This window comes from Acomys minous (genome assembly GCF_964271855.1).
Source record: "Acomys minous genome assembly, chromosome: 3".
Taxonomy (NCBI): domain Eukaryota; kingdom Metazoa; phylum Chordata; class Mammalia; order Rodentia; family Muridae; genus Acomys; species Acomys minous.
In genome coordinates, this window is record NC_140485.1 from 97,172,282 (window position 1) to 97,187,487 (window position 15,206).

At 38.6% G+C, this 15,206-nt stretch overlaps 1 protein-coding gene across 5 annotated transcripts in view; it reads right to left on the bottom strand.

Annotated features, from left to right (window-relative positions):
* Positions 1–15,206, bottom strand: part of REV3L (REV3 like, DNA directed polymerase zeta catalytic subunit) — a 129,425-nt gene that overhangs the window by 62,495 nt on the left and 51,724 nt on the right. For 4 of the 5 annotated variants that reach the window (XR_014778409.1, XM_084777968.1, XM_084777971.1 and 1 more), the window contains 5 exons: positions 9,055–9,151; positions 8,059–8,153; positions 6,850–6,954; positions 5,786–5,870; positions 5,549–5,700 (listed from right to left, as the gene is read on the bottom strand). Coding sequence is in view for 4 of the 5 variants with exons in the window: in XM_084777968.1 (XP_084634094.1) it covers positions 5,549–5,700; positions 5,786–5,870; positions 6,850–6,954; positions 8,059–8,153; positions 9,055–9,151 (534 nt within the window). In the remaining variant the exon portion in view is untranslated. The remainder of the gene's footprint in view (positions 1–5,548; positions 5,701–5,785; positions 5,871–6,849; positions 6,955–8,058; positions 8,154–9,054; positions 9,152–15,206) is intronic. The other variant, XM_084777969.1, reaches the window with a different exon arrangement.

The window sequence follows — 15,206 nt, forward strand, 5'->3', positions numbered from 1 at the left end:
TATAGATCAATAAATACTTATAAACTCGGCATTTTTATCATACTTATATAGTTACAGTATTCTGATGAAAATCAGTATTGAGACACACAACGTGTTCTTGAGGTTGGGGCAGACCACTAAGATGTGAGGGGAAGGGGCTAGAGAGACACCCCACAGTTAAGAGAACCAGCTGCTCTTTCAGAAGATGCAGCTTTTACTCCTAGCACTCACATGACAGATCACAACCACCTACAAGCCTTACTGCAAAAGGTCTGACGCCCTCTGCTGCCCTTCACTGGCACTGCATGCATATGGTACTCAAGGTACAGGAACATCACCCATACACATTAAAAATATATTTTTCTAAGGATTTGAGAGAAAATTTGGACATGGGAAAGAAAATAATAGTAATTTTCAGACAGTGATTGAATAAACTAACACCTAAGAAAAGTACATCTTAACTATTAGTACTAATAAAAGTTTCTAGATAAAAAAGGATATACAAAGTCAATGAAGTTCATAAATATCAGCAATTACATACTTTTTTTAAAAAATAAAGCTTACAACTACAATAATTTAAAAGAACTTGGATTGCAGAAAGCAAAAGACATACAACACAGAATTACAAAACGATTAAAGAACATGAAAAAACAGCAAGTAAAATGAGAATTATACTCATGTTTGTAGATGAGCAAGTATGAAAAAGATTAAAATACTTCTTAAATGAATCTATAAAATAAAGAAAATTTCCATAAGAGCCCAAATGGAGTTCTTCACAAAAAAATAACAACGAGTCCCTTAAGGTAATATCAGGAGGCTGTTTTAAGGATCAAGAGTAGATAATCTCAAGATGACAAAGGTAAGAGCTTTTCTGACAAGGTCTTATAAAGGACAATTCAAACAGTATGAAATGGTCATAGGGAAACATAATCGTGGGGAATCTACATAATAAAACACTATTTAATAAGCATACTGGCATGACTACTTACAGACACACACAAACACACACACACCACGCACACATGACTTAATTAGGTCTTTCTTTTTCATATAATAACTAAAGATCTGCCGGGCACAGTGCACACCTGTAACCCCAGCACTCGGGAGGCAGAGGCAGGCAGATCTCTGTGAGTTCAAGGCCATCCTGGTCCACAAAGTGACTCCAAGATAGCCAGAGCTACACAGGGAAACCCTGTCTCGAAAAACAAAACCAAATAAAAAACAAACAAAAATAGAATTAAAGATCTTAATGGGAAAAACTAGTCCTCAAGTTGACACAGCCCAGAGTCAACCAAGGAGATCAAAACTGGGGAAATGTTTTATTCAGAATAAACTGAAAACATGTCTGTGAACATTTCCTTGACTGTACCGCCCACTGTGGGTGCTGCTATCCCTGGGAGCCAGCAGTACTGCTCTGTGGGTGTGGGCCTGCCCATCCCCCAACTCACCCCCCCACCCCACGTTCCTGCCTCCAGGCTCCTTCCTGCTTGAGTTACTGCCCAGACTTCTTCATTCAGTGATGAACTGATACCTGGAATGAAACAAACTCTTTTTCTCCACCTGGAATGAAACAAACTCTTTTTCTCCCCAAGTTGTTTATTACAACAAAAACACAAACTAAAAACTTGGACAGAAATTAGTCCTTGTGCTTTTCTGGGACAATGGAAGCTGCTTAGCTGTGGCTGAAAGGTCGGCTGTGATTAGATAGAGACCAGCATCCCTGGGGTGAAATCTTCTGGGAAGTACAGGTGAGCACACAGAAGCCATAGTGGTGGTGGGGAAGGCTGCATATCACGCTGCCACTTGAAACCATCTCCAGCGGGCACCAGTCTTCAAGTCTTAAGCATCAGACACACGGTACTGGTTTTGAACTCATAAAAGATGAGACTGAAGAGGACACGGAGAGCAGCTGAGGCCTAGCACTGTGCGGCAGGTTTGCAATCCCTGGAAAGCCCAAGAGTGGCCATTGATGATGAAGGTGCAGTGTGCGGTGGAGGTCCCGGCATACCGGAAATGCCAGGGCCATGGAATTTGCCAGCAAGGAGGTGACAGGTGTGGAGTGAAGCCAAAGGGAGTCTGTGAGACAAGCCCCGTGAGCCACAGGTGGCAGAGAAAGAGAGGTGAAATGATGTAGCCTTTGGAATCCGAGGATCACAAAGGAGTCTCAGGTGGCGGGCGCTGAGCTTTGTACACTACTGGATTCTGGTTTGATTTGGTTTGACTGTGACTATGCTGTGGCTCTTCCCCTTTTGTATACAAAGACTCACAGTATGTTTTGTTTGTTTTACAGGTGCCCACAGTTAAGACAATGTGGTGGCTAGATGTCCCATCATCCTGGGCATTTGAACTCTGTCCCCACCTGGAGGGTCTGCTTGGGGAAATGTGCTGTATTGAGTGAGAACTCATCAGCTGCGAAAGGTCCCGTTGATCTGGGAAGGATTAGGGCTGTTGGAAGAGGTGTGTCACTGGAGGTCACTGTGACATTTCAAAACCTCTCCACTCCAAGTAAGCCCCCTCTCTCACTCCCTCACGCTTGTGGATCGGGATGTAAGCTTTCATCTACCACTCCTGGACCATGTGCTGCCATGCTTCCTGCTACGACAGTCACCGACTCACTCTGAAACTGTAAGCCCCAATAAACTGCTTCATCTACAAGCTGCCTTGGTACAGGAGGCTTAGGGGGCACGGCCTTGCTGACCCTGGGGGTGACCTTCGAGGTCACTCATCATGCGGGGTTCACCCTCTCTGGGTCTTGCTTCTGAAAGGGTTGGTCTCCTAGTGAGCTTCAACTGTCAACACAGCTTACCGTGGTCTCAGGGCATACCAACTAGGAACTGCCTGGATCCAACTGGCCCAAGGGCACGTCTGAGGGGCATTTTCTTGATTTCTTATTGTTGTAGGAAAGTCTGTCCCGTTGTGGGCAGTGCTACTTTGAGCAGGTGATCCTCTGTTGTATAAAAAGGCTAACTGAGGAATCCAGGGGAGCCAGCCAGTAAGGAGCTTGTCTCCGTGGCTCTTGCTGTGTACCTGCCCTCGTTCCCTCAGCCACGGCCTGCTCACTGGAAACGTAAGAAGAAATAAGCCCTTCCTTCTCCGAGTTGCTTTTGGTCATGGTGTTTATGACAATAGCATAAAGCAAACTAGAACATACACCTAAGCCTTAGGATAAATACTTATTAGAAAGCTTTCATTACAACAGGATAGAAAAGGATTTATAAACCAAATACAAAACCTAAACCACCAAAGATATAAGTAAACATGATGTGAAAATTGAAGACATGCAAAACACTAAAAATTTTAAAAAATAAGGAAGAAATAAGATGGGTAAAATAAGCTGAAAAATGGAATTATCTGCAGAGTAAGTTTTGGTAGATATAAATTTGTCTCAAATAAATGAAAAAAGTTTTTATCTACAAAATATAAGGAACTTCTATGTAAGAGGCCAGGACTTGAGAGACGGCTCAGCAGTTATGTCCTTAATGCTCTTCCAGATGGTTAGAGTTCAGGCAGTTCACAACCTTCTAGTAACTGCATCTTGAGGGATTCAATGCTCTATTCTGGTTTCTGTGGGTACCTGTACATATTCACACACACACACACACACACACACACACACACACACACACACGCACACACAAAATCTTAAAAGAAAAAAGGTGAATGACCTAGCAGGAAATGAGCAATATGAAATCATTTATTAAATAATCCTTATGCCCTTTAATTTGCTTCAACTCATTGATAGAAAATGAAGATTAAAATAAAAATATGACATTTCAAAGAACCACAGTGGCATATATTTTTTTGTATTTCACTTATATCTATTATTTGGCACGTTCAAATGTTATCAAGGGTCCTTCTGCTTAACAACTACATCTGAAACAAAATGATTAATCAACAAAACCTTCATTATTCTCTTATCTACCAACTGTATACACACTATATTTTTTGCATGCATTCTAACATCCAATTATATTACATGTTCTATATAGAAAATCTTGCACAAAGTCATTAAGAGGGCAGAAAGTGAAAAAGATCTAATATTTGTAGAGAAACAGATATTAAAGTAAGATAGGCAGTGGCTAAAATGAATAAACAATGATAAATTGCAAAGTTAAGATGTTGACATAAAGCTGGGCATGGTGGTGCACACCTTTAATCCCAGCAATTGGGGGGCAGAGGCAGGTGGATCTCCATTCCATGTTCAAGGCCAGCCTGATCTACAAAGTTCCAAGATAGCTAGGAATACACAGAGAACTCTCTCTCAAAAATCAAAAAGAAAAAAAATGATGTAAAAATATGTTAATCATATTAGTAATGAGATTAAGCCTCAGTAAGATAGCATTTCATGTACTCTAGAACAATTAAAGAGATAATATCAAGTGTTAAATAAAAACAGTAAATCCTAGGAAGCCTTACATAATGCTTGTGGGAACATAAAATAGTGCACCCATCATGGAAAACAACTTGGCATTTTATTTAAAAACTAAATACAGCTGGGTGGTGGTGTACACCTTTAATCCCAGCACTTGGGAGGCAGAGGCAGGCGGATCACTGTGAGTTCAAGGCCAGCCTGGTCTAGAAAGCGAGTCCAGGACAGCCAGGGGGACATAGAGAGACCCTGTCTTGAAAAACCAACCAACCAAATAAACAAAAAACAAAAACAAAAACAAAACCATGAAAAAACTAAATCCAAATTTGCCACATGATCTACAAAGTCCGCACACTGATATCTACTGTGAAATGAAAACATACTGCTACAAAGACAGGCTTATCTAGGCATCGCTTTCACTCGTCCCCTACCTCAAAGGTAATCTTTATAGTAAAACTTACTTTGTAACTGTTTATTTGCTATTATTTCTAATATTTTATAATCCATACCAACATTATTTTTATTAGCCAGAAGTGAAGGCAACTCAAATATCTAGCAATTGATGAATGGTTTAACAAGTGCAACATTTGGTAATAAAACGGAATGAAATATTGATAATTACCAAGCACAGATAAACCCTGAAAGTATTTGCTAAGTGAAAGAATAAAAAGCCCATATTGTATGATTTCATTTATGTGACATATCTAGGATTATAGACAGACAAGAATCCAAGGACATTAGAGCTGGGAATGGCCACGACTGCCAGGAAGGAAGCCTGCAAGCTGATGGACTAGATTATGAAGCAATTATGTGGTTAAAATGAGGGAATTTATGCTATGTAAATTATCTCTCAATTAGCTGTTTAAAAATACAATTGTTTTAAAATGTAAAAGCAAGTTGTTCAATCTACGCCAAGAATGACATCACTTGTATAAAATTTAACAAATTAAGCAACAGTACATAATGTGGATAAATTATCACAAATTTTTAAGTAATAACACTTTATAGAAACTTTAGCATAGTGTTTATCTTTAGAGATGTAGACAGGGTAAAAGAACAGAAAATAATTTTTGTTATATCCATATTTATTTCTTAGGAGAAAGATAAACAAACAAGGAACCAGCCAAATACTAAGTGTCCAACACAATAACGTTTTTTAGTGTTTTTTGTTTAATTGAAAAGCTAACCAGATACTCTTACCTTTGCTCAGACCTGTGTCTTTGTGGACTTCTATCATGTTGGCTGGTGTGCATGGAAGCATTTCAGGAGAAAGAATCTCAGAGTGCAAAGTTAATTCAGCAGAGAACTCTTGGGATCCATTGTTGTAGTCCACAGATCCTGACAGTGTTCTGCTTAATTAAAACATAGCTTTTAATAACAAACCATATAGCAAAGCAATGAAATCAGCTTTGAGATCTATAATAAATAATCACTTACACAGAGAAGTCATTCTGTTTGAGAATTTCTTGAAGTCTCTTCTGAAATTTTTTTTCACTTTCTGTTGCTGGCACAAATCTGCAATCTTTAAATTTGAAAAGTGCATTAGGCAGCAAATGAATGAAATACTTCTCTACTCTCCTTAAAGGAGTTTTGAAAATCATAGCAATGTATCTTCCTCCTAACCTATATTCTACCACCTACATGCAGTCCTGTTTTACAAATGAGAAACAGATGTAATTAAACAATGAAATTAAGAACTTCATCACTTCAAGTTTAAGTTCTATAACTATAGCTTAAAACAAAACAGACACACACACACACACACACAAACAAAAACCAAAAAGCAGTGTTCCCTATCCATAAACACATCATGTACTCTGAAATTAGAAAACTCCTCCTTTGTAAAATATATTTCTATTTTAAAGAACATAAAAAGAGACATTAATTTTATCAAAACATTTTTGGCACTCTAGATATTACAGTGAAATTTGAAATCTTTAATTGGATTTTGTAGAGACTTATTTGTTTTCTAAGTTGTCCTTCATACTTTTAGTTTTATCTTTAAAATTCTGCTGTATCCATGGTATTTGAGCCCTCAGATTTTTTCAGAATGCAGCAACATTTAATAGTAAATGATTATTTTCCTCAGAGTTGCACCTGATGATCAAGGTGAGAGTATATACGACAGCTTCAGAAAGCAGTGAGGACAGTATCTCATGGCTGACACTTCAGAGCAGAACAGATACAGTCGCAATCCACAAGACCCATGGTTGTTAGTATCTTATTGTAAAATACACGAGACAAGAATATACTAGAGGGTGAAAAAGGAAGAACAAACTATTGTGGCAAGAAGGTATGACACAGAAAAACCAAAAAAAAGAATGAGGGGGGCAATAAAGTGGTATTTTAGAGATAACTATGAAGATGTATTGATTATATAGCAATGACAATTAGAAATACATAGAAAAACTAAGATGTAGCATTTAGTGCTAAGGGAACACTCAATGACTACTCCATTAAAAACATTTACATAGGTCATTAGAGCACTGTTGGGCTCATACCTTGTGACTCAGGCTGGCTGAGTTGAGAACTTTCATTCCTGTCTCTTCGCCGTTGCTTTTCATCTTCCCATATGGCCTGCAGCCCAGGGTTCCCACCAATTTGAGCTGCAATCACAACACCATTACAAGGGTCAAAGTGAAAAGTTTTTGCTATAAACTTTAATAAGTACTTTCGGGGTTGGAGGACGGGTAGTCTTACTGTATATCCCCGACTGGCCTGACTCATTATGTAACCCTGGCCTGGGACCCATAGAGACACACCTGCCTCTCACTCCTCAGTGCTGGGATTAAAGGCGTGCGCCACCATGCCCAATGATAGTATCTTTTAAGAAAAACGCTTACTGTGTGTACTATAATGGACAAATTACCCCAATTCTAAGTTTATAATGCTGCTTCCTTTTTAGTTTTTTTTTTTTTCCCTAATGACTGAAAAAAACTACCAAGTAAATAAAATCCAAATGTCTGATAAGAGATAATAAGTCTAAAGCTTCTCTCCATGGTATATAACCTGCAGAAAAAAAAAACAATTAAAAGGCAGAGTATGTGAAATTATGTTAAACTAGCTAATTTTATTTAGTGTCGTTTATTTTAATTACATATTTAGGTAAACAGTAATGTGAATGGAAACACAAATGAGCAAAATGACTATCTATTGTGATTAAATATGAAATGTTCTCTTTAGAGTCATCTGTTGAAGTCTTGGTCCCTGGCTGATGGCTGCATTTAAGAAGTGACCGGACTTCGAGGGCAGCAAGTTAACCGATGAGTTAAGCCATTCCATTTAGAGCTGAGGGGCTGTGGGGGTGGGCACAGCAGGAAGAAGCACATCACAGAGAGTGGAAGTGCGGCAGGGTTCATCTTGTCTGCTGCCTGGCTTTCATGAGGTGAACGAGTTGCTCAGCACGCCCTTCTGCCATGAGGGACTGTCTTACCACAGGCCTGGAAATGACAGCGCCAGACAACCAAGGGCTGAGACTCTGAAACTGAGCAGCCCAAAGAACTCTTTCCTGGAGATGGTTTCTGCAGTGCTTTGTCAATGCAACAGAAAGCCGGCCAGCATAGCCTCCCATCCGAAACAAAGAGCGAACGTCCAAGTACCTTGCCTCCCCTTCCATACCTTACTTCTCTTCTGGTAACGCCTCTTCTATGCTACTTTTGTCATTACAGTTTACAAGTAAAGCTACATATTAAGAATAACTGTGTGCGTACCCTCAATGTCCAGCCTATTTAAGATATCAGCAGCTACAGCATCCACTTCTAGTTCACATGTACTCAGAGGTTCAACACCTTCCAGCAATAAAGAACTGTAAAGAAAGGATATCAATAAACAATTAGCACAAACTTCCCAGGCTGTCGTTGCTGTTGCTGGGATCTGAGAGTCTTCTTATGCAGGAACGCATGCTTTGGTAGTAATGAGAAAAACCTGAGGACAGTAAATGAATTCATGATTATTCATGATACTATGTGTATGTAATAATAACAGGATAGGAAAGATTATAAGGATAACCTATTTAAACCATTTAAAATGCAGTCTACATATTCTGAATCATATTTTATAAATAAGGAATATTTAATATTTAGCATGTAGTTCTGGTAAAAAAAATGTTTAAGACAACAGAGGGACAACACAAGGATTCGTTAAAAATATAAATATTTTAAATAAGTTGCCTAGAGGCATTCCCCTCCCCCCATAATCATATACGATTTTCAGATAAGGGAAGGTGAGCATACTGAAAAGTGGGTAAATGACATTCACTATTCTTCTTGTCCTCAGCTACTGCTAAGTTGGAGGCACTTGAAAATTCTTCACAACTGATAAAGTGATAACCACATGAGCCGTCAACAGTGAGTTACAGCTGGCAGAAGTGACAACAGTGACTTTTGATGAGAACTACAGGTTTTCACTAATGCTCTTTCACTTGAAAACATCGGTTAGTTGGCTTTTTTTTTTTAACCTTCAGAACCACTGAAAAGAAAATTATGAAGATACCATGTGAATGGCCATTTCGTCCCAGAATGCACAGAACCCTGGTGCAGATTCTATCTTGTCCAAACTTTATACCTCATACTAAATGAAAACAAAAGATCAATACCTTTACTTGTAATTAGGGGATGCACATTTCAGTAACATTTTATTGGGTCTTATTTTACTGATTGGAATTGGTACATACATAAAACTTTCCCGTTTTGAGCACACTGGCTAACCTTGGCATGTCATCCTCTTCCCACCTACACAGGGAGCCCGCAGGAGACTTCCCTGATAACTGGTCCTTCAACAATCCAGTTGCATGCGATGTATCACCTAGAAAAAGAAAGGTACATTTATTTTTTTAAAGGTAAATTTAAATAAATCTTACTTTTTATTTTTTTCTAATCAATCCATCTATCTACGCATTTATTTACTGGAGAGAGGCTCTCATTACAGGGCCTTGGCTGACCCAGAACTCACTACATAGATTAGGATAGTCTCAAACTCACAAGCCTGGCAGACTTTGCATCCTGAGTGCTGGGACTGAAGGCATGAGCCACTGTATCTGGCAAATTATATCTATAATTTGTATAAAACTATCTTCTTTGTAAAATAATTTATAAATCATGTAAGAATACCAAAATATTCTATCTTAAAGATTCCTGATACACAGGATTATATACACAGTTGAGAGCAGTAATTCTAAACTAAGAGGAGGAAAAAAAGCATTGCAATGAATTAATTCGAGAAACAGTTATAAAATTTCATAGTATAAAAGTATCATATATCTAAATGTTCAGATAAGTATAATTAACATCTCATTAAAAAATAAAGAACTCGCCAGGTGTGGTAGCACACGCCTTTAATCGCAGCACTTGGGAGGCAGAGGCAGATGGAACGCTGTGAGTTCGAGGCCAGCCTGGTCTACAAAGTGAGTCCAGGACAGCCAACGCTACACAGAGAAACCCTGTCTTGAAAAAAAAAAAACCAAAAAACCAAACCAAAACAAAACAAAAAACCCAAAAACAACAACAACAACAAAAAAAAAACCCCTACATGATTTTAGAGTTCAAATTGCTACAGTACTCTGAGCCGCAACAAAATTCAAGTGAAAATTTTACAGGAAATTGAACATATATTTTGATCTTAATGTACAAACAAGAGCACACAATGTATTCCAAGAAGAACATAGTAGTGATATTAATAACACACTGATGATGAATTCCTCTATTTAGTGAGCATCTTAATTGTCTCATACTTTTAGTATCTATGAATAAAGTTGCTGCAAAAATATGTATTAAGATCTGAGCAGATCTACACCTGAGCAAACACAAGGAGAACAATGGCTGGGTCCACCTGGCGAGTGTGTGATTCATGCTACAAGACTCTATGAAATCTCGTTCCAAATGACTACTATTTCACCTGTGCCATCTTCAGCAAACAGCATGAACCCAGGTGGGCTACTTGTGCTCCACCTCTTTGCTGCTCTCAATTCTGGTCGCCTGTGTCTTGGAAAGTTTACCTGGGACAGCCACCTCCTCTTGGCCTGTCTTCCTCCTTGAAGCCTGCCAGACCCCAGCCTGACCTCCACCAGGGGCGTCCCAACAACCCCATGTGACTCAGAGTCCCAGAGCCTTGCCAGCTGCCTGACCAGACTCTCCTCTTCCCCCACCTGGCTTTGAGACTCAGGACCTATCCATACCAGCAGATAAACTTTTCCAGGCTCCTTAACCAAAGAGCTAAAGGCTGTAGCAGAGAAACAGAAGAGTCAAGATAGAGGCTTCTCCTATTGAGACCCAATTCTCCTATGAATTATAGCCCCGTCCTTAACATTGTAAACACCTCTGCTGAAAGGTGACATAAACAAAACAAAACCAAAACAGGAAAAACTTAATGAACAAAACTCCAAATGTGCAAATACCAACACAGAAACAAAATTCATGAAAAAAATCCAAAGTAACACTTATCACCCCCAAACATAAAACTCTCCTAAGTAATGGGCAGAAAATGTCATGGGAGAACTCCCCCACACACAACTCAAAGAAGAGAAAGGCAACAATGAATGAAATAAGAGGTCAATCCAAGCATGGAAATTGTTTGACTTTTTACAAGAATGCCAAAAGTGAAATGATGCTAGAATTGAAAACATCAATAAGCCAATTACAAATTTCACCAACAAAATGGATCATGTTAAAAACAGAATCAGGGATGAAAGACAGTATTGGAATCAAATTCCTGAACAAAGGTCAATGAAAAAAATCAGAACATGGGAGAATTTGGGGACACCATGAAAACAACAACCCTTTGAAATCTGAGCATAGGAGAACATCTTCAATAGAACCACAGATGGAAATTTCTCAAGCCTAGAGAAAGAGGTGCCTAGACACGAAAAGCCTACAGAACACCATAGACAAGACCAGAAAACAAATACTCCATGGCATATGATAGCTAAAATATTAAAAACACAGAATAAAGAAAAGGTATTGAAGGATACAAGGGAGAAAGTCAAGTAACTTATACAGTCGGGCTTATTAGAACACCCGATTCTTTAACAGCAGCTTTTAAGGTCAGCGAACCACGGAAGGATATATTCCAACTCCTGAAAAACCAAAATTGTCAACTTAGACTATTACACTCAGCAAAAATATCTGTTTAAATTTAAGGAGAAATAACTTTCCATGATAAAACAGATGAAAGGAATTTTTAGCTACAAAGCAAGCCCTACAAAGGATAGTAGAAAAAAATAACTTCGTTTTAAAGAGAAAGATAAACATACCTAACAGATCACAGGAAACAAATAATGCCAGTACAGGCAATCAAAAGAGATCCTAGAAAACACCACAAAACCAATAATATGACAAGAATTAATACACCTTTCAATAGCAGCTCTGACCATTAATAATCTCAATTCCCTAATAAAAAGACTCAGAGCAACAGACTGGATTAGAAAACAGGGTCCATCTTTGCTGCTTCTAGGAAGTATGCCTCACCAACAAAGACAGACATCTGCAGGGGAAAAGTGACGGAAAGAAGATATTGTGAGCAAATAGAACTAAGACACAAGCAGGAGTAGCCATTCTAATATTTAACAAAAAATAGACTTCAAGCCAAATCAGTTGGAAGATATAAAAAGAGACGCTTCTTACACGTGAAAGGAAACTCCACCAACAGAATACTACGGTCCTAACTGCAGACTCACTAAACAAGACCCTCAGTTTCATAAGGACTGTGGAGAAACCTCAACACGGTGGCTCTGGGTGATTTCAACACCCTACTCTCATCAACAGTCAAGCCATCTGGAAATTAAACAGAGAACCCAGGAGCTACATTATAAAGCTTTCTACCCAATCACTATAGGATACACACTCTTATCAGCAGGGGACAGTACCTGCTGGTAGATGAAATCAACCACATATTAGGACATAAAGCAACTTTCAACAAATATAAAAAAAAAAATCTAAAATCACATTCTGCGTTCTATCTGGACACAATGGAAGAAAGTTGGATTACCAAACAGAAAATTCACAAACAAAAAACTACTGAGTAACTGGGTAAAGAATGAAATCAAAAAGGAAGATTAAAAATTCCTAGAAATGAATGAAATAAAAAACACAGAATTCCAAAATCTGTCCCTGTCCCACGAGGGAATTTTATAATACTAAGTGCCCACATCAAAACTCTGCAAGGTCTCTAATTAATAAACTAATGATGTATCTAACAAGACCCCAAAACAGTAGACAGGTAGAAAAAAAAAATCAAATAAAGGTTGAAATTAGGAAACAGAAAAGAATAAATGAAATGAAAAGTCAATTCTTTAAAAAGATTAGATTGACAAACCATTAGTTAAATTAACCAAAACGAGATGATGTGAACCAATAAAGCTAAGGATATAAGTGGAGACACAACAGATGCAGAATTGAATTAAGAGAATTATAAGGACTTGAAAATTATAATCTATGTTTCATTAACCTAGAAAATCTCAAATAAATTGGCGAATTTCTAGATATATAGGGCCTACTAAAGCTAAATTAAGATTAAATAAAAATTTAAATAGATCTATGAAATACAAATAGCAATAATTAAAAATCTTCTGACTAAAAATAACCTCAGGGCCAGATGGATACAACAGAGAATTCTACCAGAGCTTCAAAAACTATCAACACTCCTCAAATTACTCCACAAAAAGTGAAAGGACATTTCCAAATACTTTTTATAAAGCCACTATTAACTTGATAGAAAAACCATACCCCCTCAAAAAAGTATATATACAAGGCCACAAAAATTCTCAATTAAATACTTGCAAACTGAATTTTTAAAAAACACCCAAAATACTGTCTATCACAATCAAATTCCTCACAGACATGCAGGGATGGTTCAAAATACAGTAAAGATAATCCACCAAATAAACAGACTCAGCAAGTATATGATCATCTCATTAGATGTAGAAAAAGCCTCTGATGAAATCCAATATCCCTTCATGATAAAATTCCTAGAGAATCTAAGGCAGAGGGCATATCTCAGCAGAATAAAGTAAGCCCACAGGCAACATCTTGTTAAATGAAGAAAAACTCAAATGAACATCCACTAAAACCAGAAGAAGACAAAAATGTCTACTGTCTCCATTGCTATCTAAGTCTTTGCTAAAGAAATAAATCAAGTCAAGGAGAGAATGAGGATACAAATAGAAAAGAAGAAATAAAAGCGTCCTTATTTTCAGATGTGATTTTATATATACAAAACCCTAATGACTCCACCAGAAACATACAATTTGATAAACAGCCAGGCAAAATAGCAGAGTACAAAAATAACACACAAAAATCAGTAGCCTTCCTACACAGAGATGACAAACATACCGATTAAGAAATTAGAGAAATAATTCCATTCACAATAGCCTAAAAAATACACACACACACACACACACACACACACACACACACACACACACACACACACACACACACGCCGGAGAGATGGCTCAGAGCTTAAGAGCACTCACTGACTATTCTTCCAGAGGTCCTGAGTTCAATTCCTAGTAACAACATGGTGGCTCACAGCCATCTATAATGTGATCTGATGCCCTCTTCTGGCCTGAAGTTGTACACAGGCAGAGCAGTATATACATAATAATAAATAAATACATCTTTAAACCACACACACGTATGTATGTATGTGTGTATCTTGGGGCTTGAGAGATGTCTCAGTGGTTAAAAGCACTTTCTGTTCTTGTAGTAAACCTGAGTTTAGTCCCCAGTGTTGTCCCTTACAGGCTAACCGCATTCCAGTGACGGCCGTGCACCTCAGATCATAAGGGCAGCACAAACTGCGGTTGATGAGATGAAAAAAGAGGGCACAGAGCCGGACGGGGAGGAAAGAGAGTGTGGATCCGGGAGGCAGGGAAGAGGAAGGAAGTATGATTTGAATACATTGTACAAAATGCTCGAAGAACTAATAAATGGGAACTATTTGGTTTTATTTCATGTGTGTGAGTCTGTATGTGTTCCACATGTGTGCCTGGCGCCCACAGAGGAGGAAAAGAAGGAACTGGATCCTTAGAACTGGACGTAAGGACTGCTGTGACCTGCATGTGGGTGCTGGAGACTGACCCTGGGCGCTAGGTAAGAGAAGTGTTCTTAACTGCTGTGTCATCCCTTCAGCCCTAACTTTTCATGTTTTAAAATGTGTTTTAACTAACAAAATCCAACTTAGCGTTTTTTTTTCCTCATGGATATTGTATCTAAAATGCCCCTTTAAAATTCAAGGTTGGGTAGATTTTCATCTAAAATATTCGATAGTTTATATTTTACATATCTGTGATGCATCTGGGATGGTGGCACAGGCCTGAAATCCCAACCAAGGCAACAGAGGCAGGAGTATTGCAAGTCCAACACCTACATAGGCTACAGACTGAGTTCATGACCAGCCTGGACAACTTAAGAGACCCTGCATCAAAATGAAAAGTAAAACAAAGAAGGATGTGGCTTGGTGGTAGAATGCTGGTCTAGGCTACACAGACCTCGATTCAATATTTACACACACACGCACACACACACACACACACACACACACACACACACACACACACACAAACTCTGTCCCTCTCCTCTCCTCTCCTCTTCTCTCTCTGCCCGCCCCCCATCTCTCTCAGTATAAACCAATAAACTGTACGTCCTGATGCAATTCTAGAAGCAGTTTTGAAATGACTGTTCTCTCTCCACAGAATTACCACAGTCCCACTGCCAAGCGTGAGGTGACCACATGTGAGCTGTTTCACGTGTGGACCTGCTTCTGGGCTCCCCAGTGTTAGCCTTTCACAAAGAAGCTAATAGGCAGTCAAGCCTCATCCTTCCTGAGATGATTTTTTTTCTTAGTGATTCCTAGGACCTAAGGA